Below are 14,640 nucleotides of genomic sequence, written 5' to 3' on the forward strand. Positions count from 1 at the left end.
CTGGCTTTTCACTGGAAAAAGGACAAGACGCTAGAGGCGGTCTCGATCCCGATTTCCGGAAAGATAAAGTCTTTTCTGACTTGGTGGAAGGACAATATCAACCTAAGAGAGGGTCTTCCCCTGGCTGTTCAGATACCCAACCACGTTCTCTTCTCGGACGCATCGGACTTGGGCTGGGGCGCGACGCTGGACGGTCGGGAATGCTCAGGTCTGTGGAACTCGAGTCAGAGGAGCATGCATATCAACTGCAAGGAGCTGTTGGCAGTTCATCTGGCCTTGAAAAGCTTCGAGTATCTCCTTCGAGGCAAAGTGGTGGAAGTAAACTCGGACAACACCACGGCCTTGGCGTACATCTCCAAACAAGGAGGTACCCACTCACTGACGTTGTACGAGATCGCAAGGGACCTGCTCATCTGGTCAAAAGGTCAAGACATCTCCCTAGTAACGAGGTTCATCCAGGGCGACTTGAACGTCATAGCAGATTGTCTCAGTCGGAAAGGGCAAGTAATTCCAACCGAATGGACCCTCCACAAGGATGTGTGCAAGAGACTTTGGGCCACTTGGGGTCAACCAACCATAGATATCTTTGCAACCTCGCTGACCAAGAGGCTTCCAATCTATTGCTCTCCAGTCCCGGACCCAGCAGCAATACATATAGATGCCTTCCTCCTAGATTGGTCACATCTGGATCTCTACGCATTCCCACCGTTCAAGATTGTCAACAAGGTACTGCAGAAGTTCGCCTCTCACGAAGGGACAAGGTTGACGTTAGTTGCTCCCCTCTGGCCCGCGAGAGAATGGTTCACCGAGGTACTTCGATGGCTAGTAGACGTTCCCAGAAGTCTTCCTCTGAGGTACTTCGATGGCTAGTAGACGTTCCCAGAAGTCTTCCTCTAAGAGTAGACCTTCTACGTCAGCCACACGTAAAGAAGGTACACCAAAGCCTCCATGCTCTTCGTCTGACTGCCTTCAGACTATCGAAAGACTCTCGAGAGCTAGAGGCTTTTCGAAGGAGGCAGCCAGTGCGATTGCTAGAGCAAGGAGAGCGTCTACCATTAGAGTCTACCAATCGAAGTGGGAAGTCTTCCGAGACTGGTGCAAGTCAGTTTCTGTATCCTCGACCAGTACCTCTGTAGCCCAAATAGCTGATTTTCTCTTATACCTGAGAAAAGGACGATCCCTTTCAGCTCCCACTATCAAGGGCTACAGAAGCATGTTGGCATCGGTCTTCCGGCATAGAGGCTTAGATCTTTCCAACAATAAAGATCTGCAAGACCTCCTTAAGTCTTTTGAGACCACTAAGGAGCGTCGTTTGGCTACTCCTGGGTGGAATTTAGACGTGGTACTAAGATTCCTCATGTCATACAGGTTTGAGCCTTTACAGTCAGCCTCCCTGAAAGATCTCACTCTTAAGACTCTTTTCCTGGTATGCTTAGCCTCGGCTAAAAGAGTCAGTGAGATTCATGCCTTCAGCAAGAACATCGGATTTTCGTCGGAAAAAGCCACTTGTTCGCTGCAACTTGGTTTTCTAGCCAAAAATGAGCTACCTTCTCGGCCTTGGCCTAAATCTTTCGATATTCCCAGCTTATCGGAGATCGTAGGCAATGAACTAGAAAGAGTCTTATGCCCTGTTAGAGCTCTTAAGTTCTATTTAGATCGTACTAAACCTTTACGAGGCCAATCTGAAGCTTTATGGTGTTCAGTTAAGAAACCATCCTTGCCTATGTCAAAGAATGCTTTGTCATACTTTATCAGATTGTTAATACGAGAAGCTCATTCACATCTGAGTGAGGAAGACCGATCTTTGTTTAAGGTTAAGACGCACGAAGTTAGAGCTGTAGCAACTTACGTGGCCTTTAAGCAAAATAGATCTCTGCAAAGTATAATGGACGCAACCTATTGGAGAAGCAAGTCAGTGTTCGCGTCATTTTACTTGAAAGATGTCCAGTCTCTTTACGAGAACTGCTACACACTGGGACCATTCGTAGCAGCGAGTGCAGTAGTGGGTGAGGGCTCAACCACTACAATTCCCTAATTCCATATCCTTTTAATCTGTCTCTTGAAATGTTTTTAATGTTGTTTTTTATGGGTTGTCCGGAAGGCTAAGAAGCCTTTCGCATCCTGCCTGGTTGATTTGGCGGGTGGTCAAAGTCATTTCTTGAGAGCGCCCAGATTAGGGGTTTGATGAGGTCCTGTTGTATGGGTTGCAGCCCTTGATACTTCAGCTCCTAGGGGTCTGTCAGCATCCTAAGAGGATCGCGAGGCTCCGTAAGGAAGACGTACTTACAAGGCAGAGTAATCGTCTAAGTCGACTTCCTTACCAGGTACCTATTTATTTTGTTTTTGTTATATTGATAACTTCCAAAATGAAATAAAAACTCTTAGCTTGTACGATGTAAACATATTTAACTGGTCTCTACCCACCTCCTTGGGTGTAAATCAGCTATTATATATTCACCGGCTAAGTTAAATATTTAAAAATGATATTTTAATTATAAAATAAATTTTTTAATATACTTACCCCGTGAATATATAAATTAAACGACCCTCCCTTCCTCCCCAATAGAGACGCAGTGGGATGAGAAGAAATTGAGTCTTTGTTTACATCGAGAGTGGTATCTGGCCGACAGTTGGCGCTGGTGGGCACACCCGCAACCTGTATAGCGATCGCTGGCGAGTTTTTACTGTTTTTTGTCTGTCGAGCAACAGAGTTGCAGCTATTATATATTCACCGGGTAAGTATATTCAAAAATTTATTTTATAATTAAAATATATTATCTCCGAATTTGTCATTTTAGAAGTGATATGTATTTTTCTTAACTACACAAACTTGAGTTCTTTACTCATAGTTTACCTACCATTACCTGCCCCCAAAGAAAGTCCTGGCTGTAATCAAAGTGAAGAAGGTGTGAGTGAGTGAGGGGTGGTACCACTGGTAACAACCAGAACAGTTGATGACACTTTGTTAAAAGTTTTATAGTCGTATGCCAGCTTGTGCTAACATCTATATCCATAGTAAAGAGCTCATGTTTGTATAGTCAGGAAGAATGCATATAACTTCCAAACTTGTCATTTTTAGGTCTTAAGACATAATTGAGAAATTATATCTAACAAATAGTTATGAAGAGAATACAGTATGCTAAAATGAACTGGGGAAGGGTTTAAAGGCCGCTCATAAATGGCAGAGGCAAGGGACAGTGACATTGCCCTATCAAGCTGGACAATGCCCTAGAGACTGACCATATATACATATGATCAGCATCCAAGCCCGCTCCCTACCTGAGCTAGGACCAAGGAGGGCCAGGCAATGGCTGGTGATGATTCAGCAGATAGACCTACAGGCTTCTTCAAACTCCCCATCCTTAGCTCACAAGGTTGGTTGCAGCGACCAAAGGAACTAGCGAGTTTGAGCGGAACTCGGATGCCAGTCTGGCGATCACCAGGCAAGGACGTTACCTACAGGCCACTACAATCAAGGTATCAGGAATGCTGTGCAATAAGAGGATCGGTGCAAAGGTGAAAGGATAGTCATATAAAAGTGTATTTAGATTAGCATTGGTTATTGTTTCTAAGATGTACCTGATAAAAAAGGTTCAAGTATGAAAAATTGATTAGGCAAAGATGAGGATTTTTTGAGGGATGTGCAGAGTCCTGAAAATAGATACGGTGGATCAGAACTTACTCTTATTAGAGAAGCAATCAGAGTAGTGGAGTTATCAAAGAATCATCTGCAAAAAGACTATGTATAGTGGTTTGTTCAAGTTATATGAATATAAGAAAACCATAAAGGTGGATGGAAGGACAAGAAGGGAAAGGACAATGCTCAAATGGGAAGTCAGCAAACCACATTACATGTGGGAGATAGGGATAAGATATCAAGATACGAAGGACAGAGGGAGTCAGAGAGGATTGATAAGAAATTAACCCCATTTAAAAATGGGTAAAAGCTGAAGAAAAAGAATATTGAGACTTGGGTAATATTGAATTATTATACAGTACATTTACTGTACTATGACCAGAGATTTGTCTGATTCCTCTTCAACTTTTATAATTTTTCTCAATGGTTATTGCATTAATTCTCTATAACAATGATTTCTTATTTCACTGGTTGCCTTTAAATAAAATTGATTATTTTTACAGTAATTTTCTTTTATTTTTCATTAAGCTGGAGGGAGATGATGGAGGTCCTCTCCATGAAGAACAAGAGCATGATCCACTTGATCCAGACCCAAAAGTTTTATTGGGGAACAGCAGTCCACATTGTCTTGTTTGTAATGCAAAACTTGGAGTCTCAGCAAGAGGTGCTATGGAGTTATTTTCTGAAAAGGTAAAGGCTTGATACTTTATTTTGTGAAGTTTTCATTAACATGAAAGAATACTAGAAACAAATGGTTATCTGACTCTCAATGTTACAGTGGAGAGCAAGTGCTCTGAGTTGAGACTGGTTGAAAAGATTATGTCAGAGTCATTAATTTCATACAGTAGTTTTCATTTCATCATCAGCAATACTGTATTTGTTAAGAACTATGTAACTTTTGGAGCCTGTATTCATGAGCCACGGGGAAGTCTAAATGTAAGGATACCCTACTTTTAGAATATCAATCCCCAATATTTTAAGTTAAGTAGTTTGTTGTCTCAAGCATAAGTTATGTTGAAAGAGTTACCGGGTATTTCTTTATGTTTAAATGTTATCATCACTTGTCGTATTTTTGTTTAAGATGACATCCATAAATGATACGCTATTTTTCCTTTTACAGGCAAAAACATCTCACCGACAGATTGAAGTCCACGTTCTGTTAAGTAATATTGTAAATCAAGAAATACAACATAAGTTTATTCACTCTAGTATAGTCTGCAGAAAATGCTATAAACTTATAGATGATATAGATTCCTTGGAAGGACAGCTTATAAGCATGAAACAGGTAGGATACCTAAAGATATAATCCGTAATATTTTGTTGGCTGCTTACTATCTTATGTGTTGATGATTTTGAAAGAAATTAACAATGTTTTTCTTCTTGTGAACATCCCTCAGTAGCCTATGTTAATTTGATACAAAAGTATTTAAAAGTCAAAGAATTAAATCTTACCTCTTTATAGACTTATCCATACTCATGAGGTCAGAATTATCAGTAGCTATCAAGGTAAGAAGTACAGTAGTGTCAAGAACATCCACCTTCTTTAAGGTGGGTTTTTGTATTGCTCAACACGAGAAATATATGGTCAAACTAAAGTAAGATTCTTGAAGATTATGTATGATTTAGAGAACTATTCTAGGAAGTAATAATTTTCCTAACAAAATCATCTTGAGAGATTATCAGTTGGATAAACATGACAAGCATAGAGCTTAGGTGCAGAAGCATTCCTTGAATGTAGTCACGTGATTTTGATAAAATAATTGTTTTGCTGGTCTTTTAATTTTGCTCAAGTGCCCTCCTTCCAACTAGCACATAAATGTCATATTGAAAAGATAATAGTGTTGGTGGAGATATGTGCTTTTGGGGTTACTCTAACCTGGTGATTAGTTTTAAGAAAAGATTAATGAAAATTGGACATCTTTTTTTTTTCTTACCATCCAATTCACTGTTATTATCATTGATATTCATGTAAAGGAAATGGCAGTTTCTTGGTTCATGGTAAATAAAGTTTAAATGATGCAGGATATTAAAATTAATATGCTAATTTCATTGGTAGTAGTTTGAGCTTTGAGTACCTATTATGTTTATAAAAACTGCCTTTGTTTTTGTTTTTAATAGAGATTAGCTTTCAGTTCATTTATTTAACTTGACATGTTGAGTTTGTATCAGTGAAATTGAAGCTGGCTTAAATATTTTAAAAACAAGGCCATGTGTTCACTGTTTGCTTGATATCAAAATGAACCAGTGGCAAATATTCATAAGAACAAGTTCATTATTTGTAAATAATTGATGATTGGCTTTCATAACATATGTAAGCTGAATAGAGCAGAATGATTTTAGTACATGCATTCTGTGTTTTGTGCAGGTTGTCACTAACAAGTACATGAGGACTTTAGCCATAGTGAAACAGGACACACTTCAGGGAGGAATAGAGAATGTCTTAGATGAGGATGCTCTGCATCTTGAAGCATCAACATTAACCAAAGATGACCGAGATTTCAAAGTCTACATGGGGTCTGGTGAGCATTTCTTAAATTTTCATATGTTGGTAAAGAAAAACATTTACTGTACCGTTTATTAACAATAACACTTTTATATATCATCATTACATGCCACTCAATTTCAAGATATCAGTTATAAAGAATATCCAGATTTTGAGCCATTTAAGTACAATATAACAAATTTTTAATATAATTTGTATTTTTCCTACCCATACAATTTTTAATATAATTTGTATTTTTCCTACCCATACAAACCTAAGTCCTTTAATGAAGAAGATTACTTCAGTGCTACCTGAAATCAGTCATTAAACTTGGATAACAAGGACTGAGGCAGGTGGTTGAAGAGGGAAGTTGGATTAAAGGACTCGGGGTTATATGGCTAGGAAAAATACAAAAGTCTTTAAAAATTTGTTATTTGTACCTTCACGACATACAGACCCTCATCCTTTAATTAGGAACATGCACTGCTTGGTGGATTGGAGGTCCCCTGTAACCCTAATTGGAAGGTTTGATTTCTTTCTCGGAAGTGATCAACACTTGATCTATTGAAAAGCTAAGCGAGGACTATTGCCACCCCCTATTTGCCTTTCATATGGATGAAAGACCAATAAAACCTGAGTTGTACATGTATCCATGTATCTTATCAATACTGGAGTTCCCTTTCCCTTGAGGGGGATGTCAGTTAGAAACAAATTCCAAGCGAAGATTAATGGGTTGGTATAAGATCCACCATCGTCGCATTCGTTAAAGGAGGATAGGGATAGATAATTCTTTAAACTTAAAGAATAGAGTGCTGAAGTGAAACTCACTAGTCTGGTTCAACCAGCATGTATTAATTTGGCTACTTTGTTCCCATAAGGAGGGACAGAAAGAGGAAAGAGAAGAGCCAGTCATACTACCATTCATTCCAGACTTACTTCTACGTGCTACCATAGATTAGTGTATCCTTGTCCTGTAAGATAGCTGGGCTGGTTACACAACTAATTGAGCAGCCACAACAGGTCCAAATACAAAGGTGTCAAGGGATGTGCAGGTACTCTTCCAAGAAAAAGGCAGAGAAAGTGGTCTGGCATCCAGACACTGGCCTTCAACACTTGGCCCACTGACGGGTTTCTCATGAAGGGTAGTTAGGGGGTTAAAGCCCGTGACTTCTTGAGTTCTGGTCCTAGCTGGCACCTCAACTCTTGACAGTCAAAGACACATGCTCTATGGATCATCTTACAAAGCCAGAAAGAGACATAACCACTGATCCTGAGGGAGGGCAACAAGCCTGGACCCCGGGCGTAATGGTCAGGGCAACTTCCACAGCAGAAGGGGTGAGGATCACTGGGAAAGGAATAAACTTACCCGTCTTCTAGTGCTAAGGGGGAAACCATCAGGCTCCCTGACACTAGAAGAACCACCAAGCCCTTCTCCACTGGCATCACCAGAAACACTCCAGACACACACAAGCACAGGGGAACCGGGAGGGGAGTTAGCCTCTGCTACCAATTCCCTCAGGTAATGGTGGGCCTATCTGAAAAACCTAAGGAAACCACGACTTCCTTAGAGCAACACGATGTCTGCAGACTGCCTGACAGCCAAGGTCGAGGAGTTCAACCTCTGAAGGCTAACACCTCACAGAAAGTGATGAACGTTTGGGGTTCCCCATGCAAGCTAGCCTGAAAGCTTGCTGATGTAGATCAGAAGACACTAGACCCCTGTATCGTACTCCCCTGGGAATGATCCGGCGACGTATGCACAGGATCGACAGTAGGAGACAAATCCCTTGAGGAGAACAGAAACTGTAAAAGATTCCACCAGTTTCTAGGGCATTACCCAATCTAACTTCTACGAAAGCCCTGCTTGCTTCTTCCCCTCAGGGTGAAGACCCACCACTGTACTGGAGGCCATGACTTACACTCAGCACATGGGGATGCCTGTGAACAGTCATGCCCCCAAGCACAGAGGAAGTATATATCTGCTGCTACTTAGACCAACCGTCTGCTGATTCCAACCCTCTCCCGGCAATGAGCATTTTGCTTCCTCTCCATAATTAATAACCAACATTCACTTCTTGGAGGAACTTGAGAAAATGAATATTGTACCAGGTAAGTTTGACAGGCCCCGCACCCTCACCAGTTGAATAACTGCATGCTCTGAAATAATCTCCCTAATTAAAGGACGAGGATTTGTATGTCCCGTAGAAATAACTATTTTTAAATATTTAACTTAGCCGGTGAATATATAATAGCTGCAACTCTGTTGCTCGACAGACACATACATAAAAAAACTCGCGAGCGATCGCTATGCAGGTTGCGGGTGTCCCCACCAGCGCCAACTGTCGGCCAGATACCACTCTCAGATGTAAACAAAACCTTCAATTTCTTCTCTGTCGACGTGTCGACAAGACGTACTTTTACTCGCTGTTGAACCTGGAGTCTTTCCCATCATATTTGGTGAAGTACTTTAATTTGGTTTGAGATTTCGCAGTACAGGTGTTTTTCTTCAAATAAATCCTTGAACTCGTTTTTGGATAGATTTAATTTTTGATGACAAAGAGAGTATGGACTTTCTTTGACTTTTAAATGGCCGACCCTTCCCTTAGACGGAAGTGTGTTTAGGCTTTTAGTAATTATCTTAGCACGTTATAAATTAATTATAGATTTTCCTCTATATATTTTATATCTCACCGCCTTTATTAGGCCTCTTCGATTAACTTTCCATTTATAATAAACATAAAAATAAATTTTAATGATTTGTTTATATGCGACCTTTCCTGAGAGTAGGCGGTCCTAACTTGGAAACCGAAGTTAAACAATGTTGAGCCCTTTCAATCGTAAATAGCTTTTAAGAGCTAATGATTTAAAACTTTTTAAATGAATATTTTTTAATAAATATTTTATGAAAGATTTTCTTTGAATAGTCTTCGTACTGTTTCAAAGATGAACTAACGTTTAGTTTATTTATGCTACGCAGTTTGCGCTCTATCGTTACGATAGAGAGAGAGAGTATCACGGTTTCACTTTGCAGAAAGAGTAAATCGATTCTGACGTTTTGTTCATTCTTCTTTCAAAGCTTAAATGTTTTAAATTCTATTTTAAAGGAACTTTTTAATTGAAAAATCTTTCAGTTTTTTCCTTTGGTCAAATAACATGTTTTTTTGACGAAACGTAAGTGGGCTCTTCTCTTAGGTGCGAAATCAAGAGAGAGAGAGAGAGAGAAAGATAGAGACGGAGGGAGAGAGAGGAGAGAAAACGTTCCGTTCAAGCGGGTAACGTTGTTCTTGAGTTACTCTCGTCCCTAGTCTCTGTACGGGGAGAAAGGATAAAACGTTTTTAGTTTTTTATTTTCGTCCCCAGGCAATGTACGTTGAGAGATTGAAAACATAGTTTTGAATGAACTAGTGTTTAGTCTCTTCCCCAGCCACTGAATTTTTTATCTTAAAATATGTTTACTGTTTTTTGCTGGTATTAATGTGCTTGCATTATACGACTGATTTCGCAATTACTACCTTTTGATGAGGGTAGAATTGCGTGCTTCAGGTAGAAATCAGTAAAAGTTTTGATTTCAGTGAAATAAGTGCAAAACAGAAAATCGTAGTGATAAAGTGATATTGCGCAAAGTGTTATCAGTGTTGCGACCGAGGGTTCGTCTGTTCGTGCCTGTCGTTCGCCTAGTCCGGGACCTCTTGCAAGCTCCCAAGCCCAGGGGAGAAGTAATGTCGTACGACTTATGGGTTCGAGAGGCCTTGATCAGCGAACAGACGTTCCCTCTATGGTATCGGGTGTATCTTACCAAGATCACCCCTACCATAAGGCGAGAGAGACGATTTTCTCCTCGTCATCCGAAGGCTTTTCGCATAAGAAACCTGAAACAAGGTTTCGAGGCCCTTAAGCGAAAGTCAGTCCTTTCAGGACAAGTCCAGCGTCCTGGTTACAACCATTAGGACAGCTCTGACCCTATGCAGTCATCGGAAGACTGCTCGCCGCCTAACAAAAGCGTAACACAGACTCCGAGAGTCTTTTTGTTGGCAAGGTTTTGCGGTCACAGACGTTACCCTCGTCTCTTACCGCAACCATTTCCGTTGATCCTAAATGGGTTGTACGGCAAGACATGCAGAATAAGCTTGCCTCCCTTATGGAAGACTATTCTGCCGATTAGTCCGTTGAGCCTAGCCGTTTATCTCATCGAGATCCTGGCTTTCAGCCACCCTAACGTTCCTTTGTGCGTCCTGTTAACGTTGGCGTAGCTAAGTCACGTCAGTCAGGTTGTTTAGAACCACACTCGATGCGGTCTCGTGTGGATTTTCAGCCACATTTGGACGTTAGGCCACTTGCTGATGCTCCTGTTGACGTTCAGGACGTTCGCTAACAATCGGAGTTGACTTGTTTTGACGCTGAGCGTCAATCTCCGCATTCTAGAGTTGTTTTGACTGCTCAGTCTAGGCGGTCAAAGCAGTCTCGAGTGGACGCTGCGCGTCCTCACGCACCTGTTGTTGTTGACAGTTCACAGACTATCAAGCAGTTACATGACATTGCGTCCTGGTCTCTCGCACCTGTTGTTGTTGACAGTTCACAGACTGTCAAGCAGTTACATGACGTTGCGTCCTGGTCCGCTACTAATGCACCAGTGCGTGTGGACTCTGCTTGTAAAGCATTGCCACCACGGTAGGTCTCTCCCTTGCTTGAGACTCAGCTTTTATCGGACAAGGTTCCTTCAGATGAGGAAGTTGCTGTTCCCCCTCCTACTGATATTCCCTTGAGGACTCTGTCAGACGGAGAGGAGCCTAAAGCTGCTTAGCCCTCTATGGACTTTAAATAAATCATGCTGATTTTTAAGGATCTTTGTCCGGATCTTTTTGTAACTGCTGCTCCTCGTTCGCCTAAACGTCAGAGCTTACACTAGGCCTAGCTACTTCGAAGCCGTTGTTTTATAAGCTAGTACTCTCTCGCTCTCCTAGAGAGCTTTACGTTTGCTAGGCGACTGGTTTATCACCAGGAGGAGTTTGGGGGATACAGCCTTTGCTTTTCCTTCTTTTAAACTGGCTTATAGAGCGAGAGTCTGATATGACACGAGAGAAGTTCTCGGCTTGGGAGTTCCTGCCTCTGCCCAGATAGACTTCTCAAACCTCATAGACTCTCCCTGGCGCCTGGCCATGAGACGCTCCAAGATTTTACAGGTCAACTTCACAGCTGTTTTCGAGCCTTTGAAGTTTTGCTGTACAATTATGTCATGCATAAACAAGGCTTTCAGGGATGGCTCCAATGATCTGACAGCCACGTTCTCTGCAGGAACAAGTCCCTCAGGGATGGCTCCATGATTTGGCAGCCATGTTCACTGCAGGAGTACGTAAGAGGCAAGTGCGCTCAATGTGTTCATTGTCAAGACAAACTTCACGATGAAGTCTTCCAGGCTGTCTTGACAGCATTTATGGAAGGCGACTGGATGGTCTCTCTCGACCTTCAGGAGGCATACTTCCACATTCCTATACACCCGGATTCCCAACCGTTTCTGAGGTTTGTTTACAGGAATGTGGGGTACCAGTTTCGAGCTATGGGGGATCCGAGCCTCCCTGTACTTGGACGACTGGCTTCTCAGAGCATCGTCCAGCCTTCACTGTCTGCAGGATCTACATTGGACGTTTAGTCTGGCCAGGGAGTTGGGACTTGTGGTCAACCTAAAAGTCCCAACTGATCCCATCCCAGATTATTCTATTTTGGGGATGGAGATTCGCAGTCAAGCCCTGCTCGAAGTCCAACTAATGCTGAAAAGAAAACGTTTATTCAGTCAGGAGTTGGAACAGTCTCGTAGGGACTCTCTCATCCCTGGAACAGTTTGTCTCACTAGGGAGACTAACCCTTCTGCCTCTCTGGTTCCATCTAGCCTCTCACTGGAACTAGGACAAGACATTAGAGACGGTATCATTCTCAGTCTCCGAACCAATAAAGGCATGCCTGAAATGGTGGGACAGCAATATCAGTCTGAGAGAGGGACTATCCCTAGCAGTCAAGAACCCAAACCACGTGTTGTCCTCAGACGCGTCGGGTTTGGGTTGGGTGCGACCCTGGACGGTCGGGAATGCGCTGGTCTGTGGACATCAAGTCAGAAGAGCATGCACATCAACGGCAAGGAGCTATTAGCAGTCCACTTGGCCTTGATGATATTAGGAAGCGTCTTCGAAACTAAGTGGTTGAGGTCAACTCAGACAACACCACAACTTTGGCGTACATCTCCAAGCAAGGAGGCACACACTCCTTCACGCTGCTCGAGATCGCAAGGGACCTTCTCTTACGGTCTAGAATTCGAGGCATCTCCCTGTTGACGAGATTCATCCAGGGGGACTTGAACGTCCTGGCAGACTGTCTCAGTCGGAGGGGTCAGGTGATACCCACGGAATGGACCCTCCACAAGGACGTGGGCAAGAGTCTTTGGGCTTCTTGGGGTCAACCAACCATAGACCTCTTTGCCTCCTCGTTGACCAAAAGGTTACCAATCTTTTGCTCTCCAGTCCTAGATACAGAAGCAATCTACATAGACGCGTTTCTACTGGATTGGTCTTTTATGGACTTATATGCATTCCCACCATTCAAGATAGTCAACAAGGTACTGCAGAAGTTCGCCTCTCACGGAGGGACAAGGTTGACGTTGGTTGCTACCCTCTGGCCCACGAGAGAGTGGTTCACCGAGGTACTTCAATGGCTGGTAGACTTTCCAAGAAGTCTTCCTCTAAGGGTAGATCTGTTACGTCAGCCCCACGTAAAGAATGTCCATCAAAGCCTCCCCGCTCTTCGTCTGACTTCCTTCACACTATCGAAAGACTCTCAAGAGCTAGAGGTTTTTCGAAGGAGGCAGTCAGTGCGATTGCAAGAGCTAGGAGAGCTTCTACCATTAGAGTATACCAGTCGAAGTGGGAAGTCTTTCGAGACTGGTGCAAGTCAGCATCTGTGTCCTCGTCCAGTACCTCTGTAGCCCAAATCGCAGATTTTCTTTTACATCTGAGAAAGGTTCGCTCCCTTTCAGCTCCCACGATTAAGGGCTACAAGAGCATGTTGGCTTAGGTCTTGCGACATAGAGGCTTAGATCTTTCCAACAATAAAGATCTCCAAGATCTCCTTAAGTCTTTCGAGACCTCTAAGGAATGTCGTTTGGCAACTCCTGGATGGAACTTAGACGTGGTCCTAAGGTTCCTCATGTCAGACAGGTTTGAGCCATTACATTCAGCCTCCCTGAAGGATCTCACCCTCAAGACACTTTTCCTAGTGTGCTTGGCTTCGGCTAAAAGGGTCAGTGAACTTCATGCCTTCAGTAAGAACATCAGCTTTTCTACAGAAAAAAGCCACTTGTTCACTTCAACTTGGTTTCCTGGCCAAAAATGAACTGCCTTCTCGTTCTTGGCCTGAATCTTTTGATATTCCTTGCTTATCAGAGATCGTAGGCAACGAACTGGAAAGAGTATTATGTCCTGTTAGAGCTCTTAAGTTCGATTTAGCTCGTACTAAGTCATTACGAGGGAAATCTGAGGCATTATGGTGCTCAGTTAAGAAACCTTCATTGCCTATGTCAAAGAACTCTTTGTCATATTTTATCAGATTTTTTTAATACGAGAAGCTCGTTCTCACTTGTATGAGAAAGACCGATGTTTGCTTAAGGTTAAGACGCACGAAGTTAGAGATATAGCAACCTCCGTGGCCTTCAAGCAAAATAAATCTCTGCAAAGTATTATGGACGCGACTTCTTGGAGAAACAAGTCAGTGTTCGCGTCATTTTACTTAAAAGATGTCCAGACTCTTTACGAGGACTGCTACACACTGGGTCCATTCGTTGCAGCGAGTGCAGTAGTGGGTGAGGGTTCTACCACTACACTTCCCTAATTCCAATATCCTTTTAATCTGTCTCTTGAAATGTTTTTAATATTGTTTTATGGGTTGTTCGGAAGGCTAAGAAGCCTTTCGCATCCTGATTGATTTGGCGGGTGGTCAAAGTCATTTCTTGAGAGCGCCCAGATTAGGGGTTTGATGAGGTCCTGTTGTATGGGTTGCAGCCCTTGATACTTCAGCTCCTGGGAGTCTGTCAGCATCCTAAGAGGATCGCTGGGCTCCGTGAGGAAGACAGACTTACAAGGCAGAGTAATCGTCTAAGTCAACTTCCTCACCAGGTACCTATTTATTTTGGTTTTGTTATATTGATAACTGCCAAAATGAAAAAACTCTTAGCTTATACGCTGTAAACATAATTAACTCTGGTCTCTACCCACCTCCTTGGGTGTGAATCAGCTATTATATATTCACTGGCTAAGTTAAATATTTAAAAATGATATTTTAGTTATAAAATAAATTTTTGAATATACTTACCCGGTGAATATATAAATTAAATGACCCTCCCTTCCTCCCCAATAGAGACGCAGTGGGATGAGAAGAAATTGAAGGTTTTGTTTACATCTGAGAGTGGTATCTGGCCGACAGTTGGCGCTTGTGGGCACACCCGCAACCTGCACAGCGATCCCTAGCGAGTTTTTTTATG

The 14,640-nt window shown here is 42.4% G+C and overlaps 1 protein-coding gene across 1 annotated transcript in view; it reads left to right on the forward strand.

Moving 5' to 3' along the window:
- LOC137624547 (uncharacterized) overlaps positions 1 to 14,640 on the forward strand; it is a 90,259-nt gene that overhangs the window by 27,796 nt on the left and 47,823 nt on the right. Inside the window, exons 3-5 of the mRNA XM_068355434.1 lie at positions 4,166 to 4,327; positions 4,758 to 4,922; positions 6,003 to 6,156. Coding sequence (XP_068211535.1) covers positions 4,166 to 4,327; positions 4,758 to 4,922; positions 6,003 to 6,156 — 481 coding nt within the window. The remainder of the gene's footprint in view (positions 1 to 4,165; positions 4,328 to 4,757; positions 4,923 to 6,002; positions 6,157 to 14,640) is intronic.

Source organism: Palaemon carinicauda, chromosome 31, assembly GCF_036898095.1.
Source record: "Palaemon carinicauda isolate YSFRI2023 chromosome 31, ASM3689809v2, whole genome shotgun sequence".
NCBI lineage: Eukaryota > Metazoa > Arthropoda > Malacostraca > Decapoda > Palaemonidae > Palaemon > Palaemon carinicauda.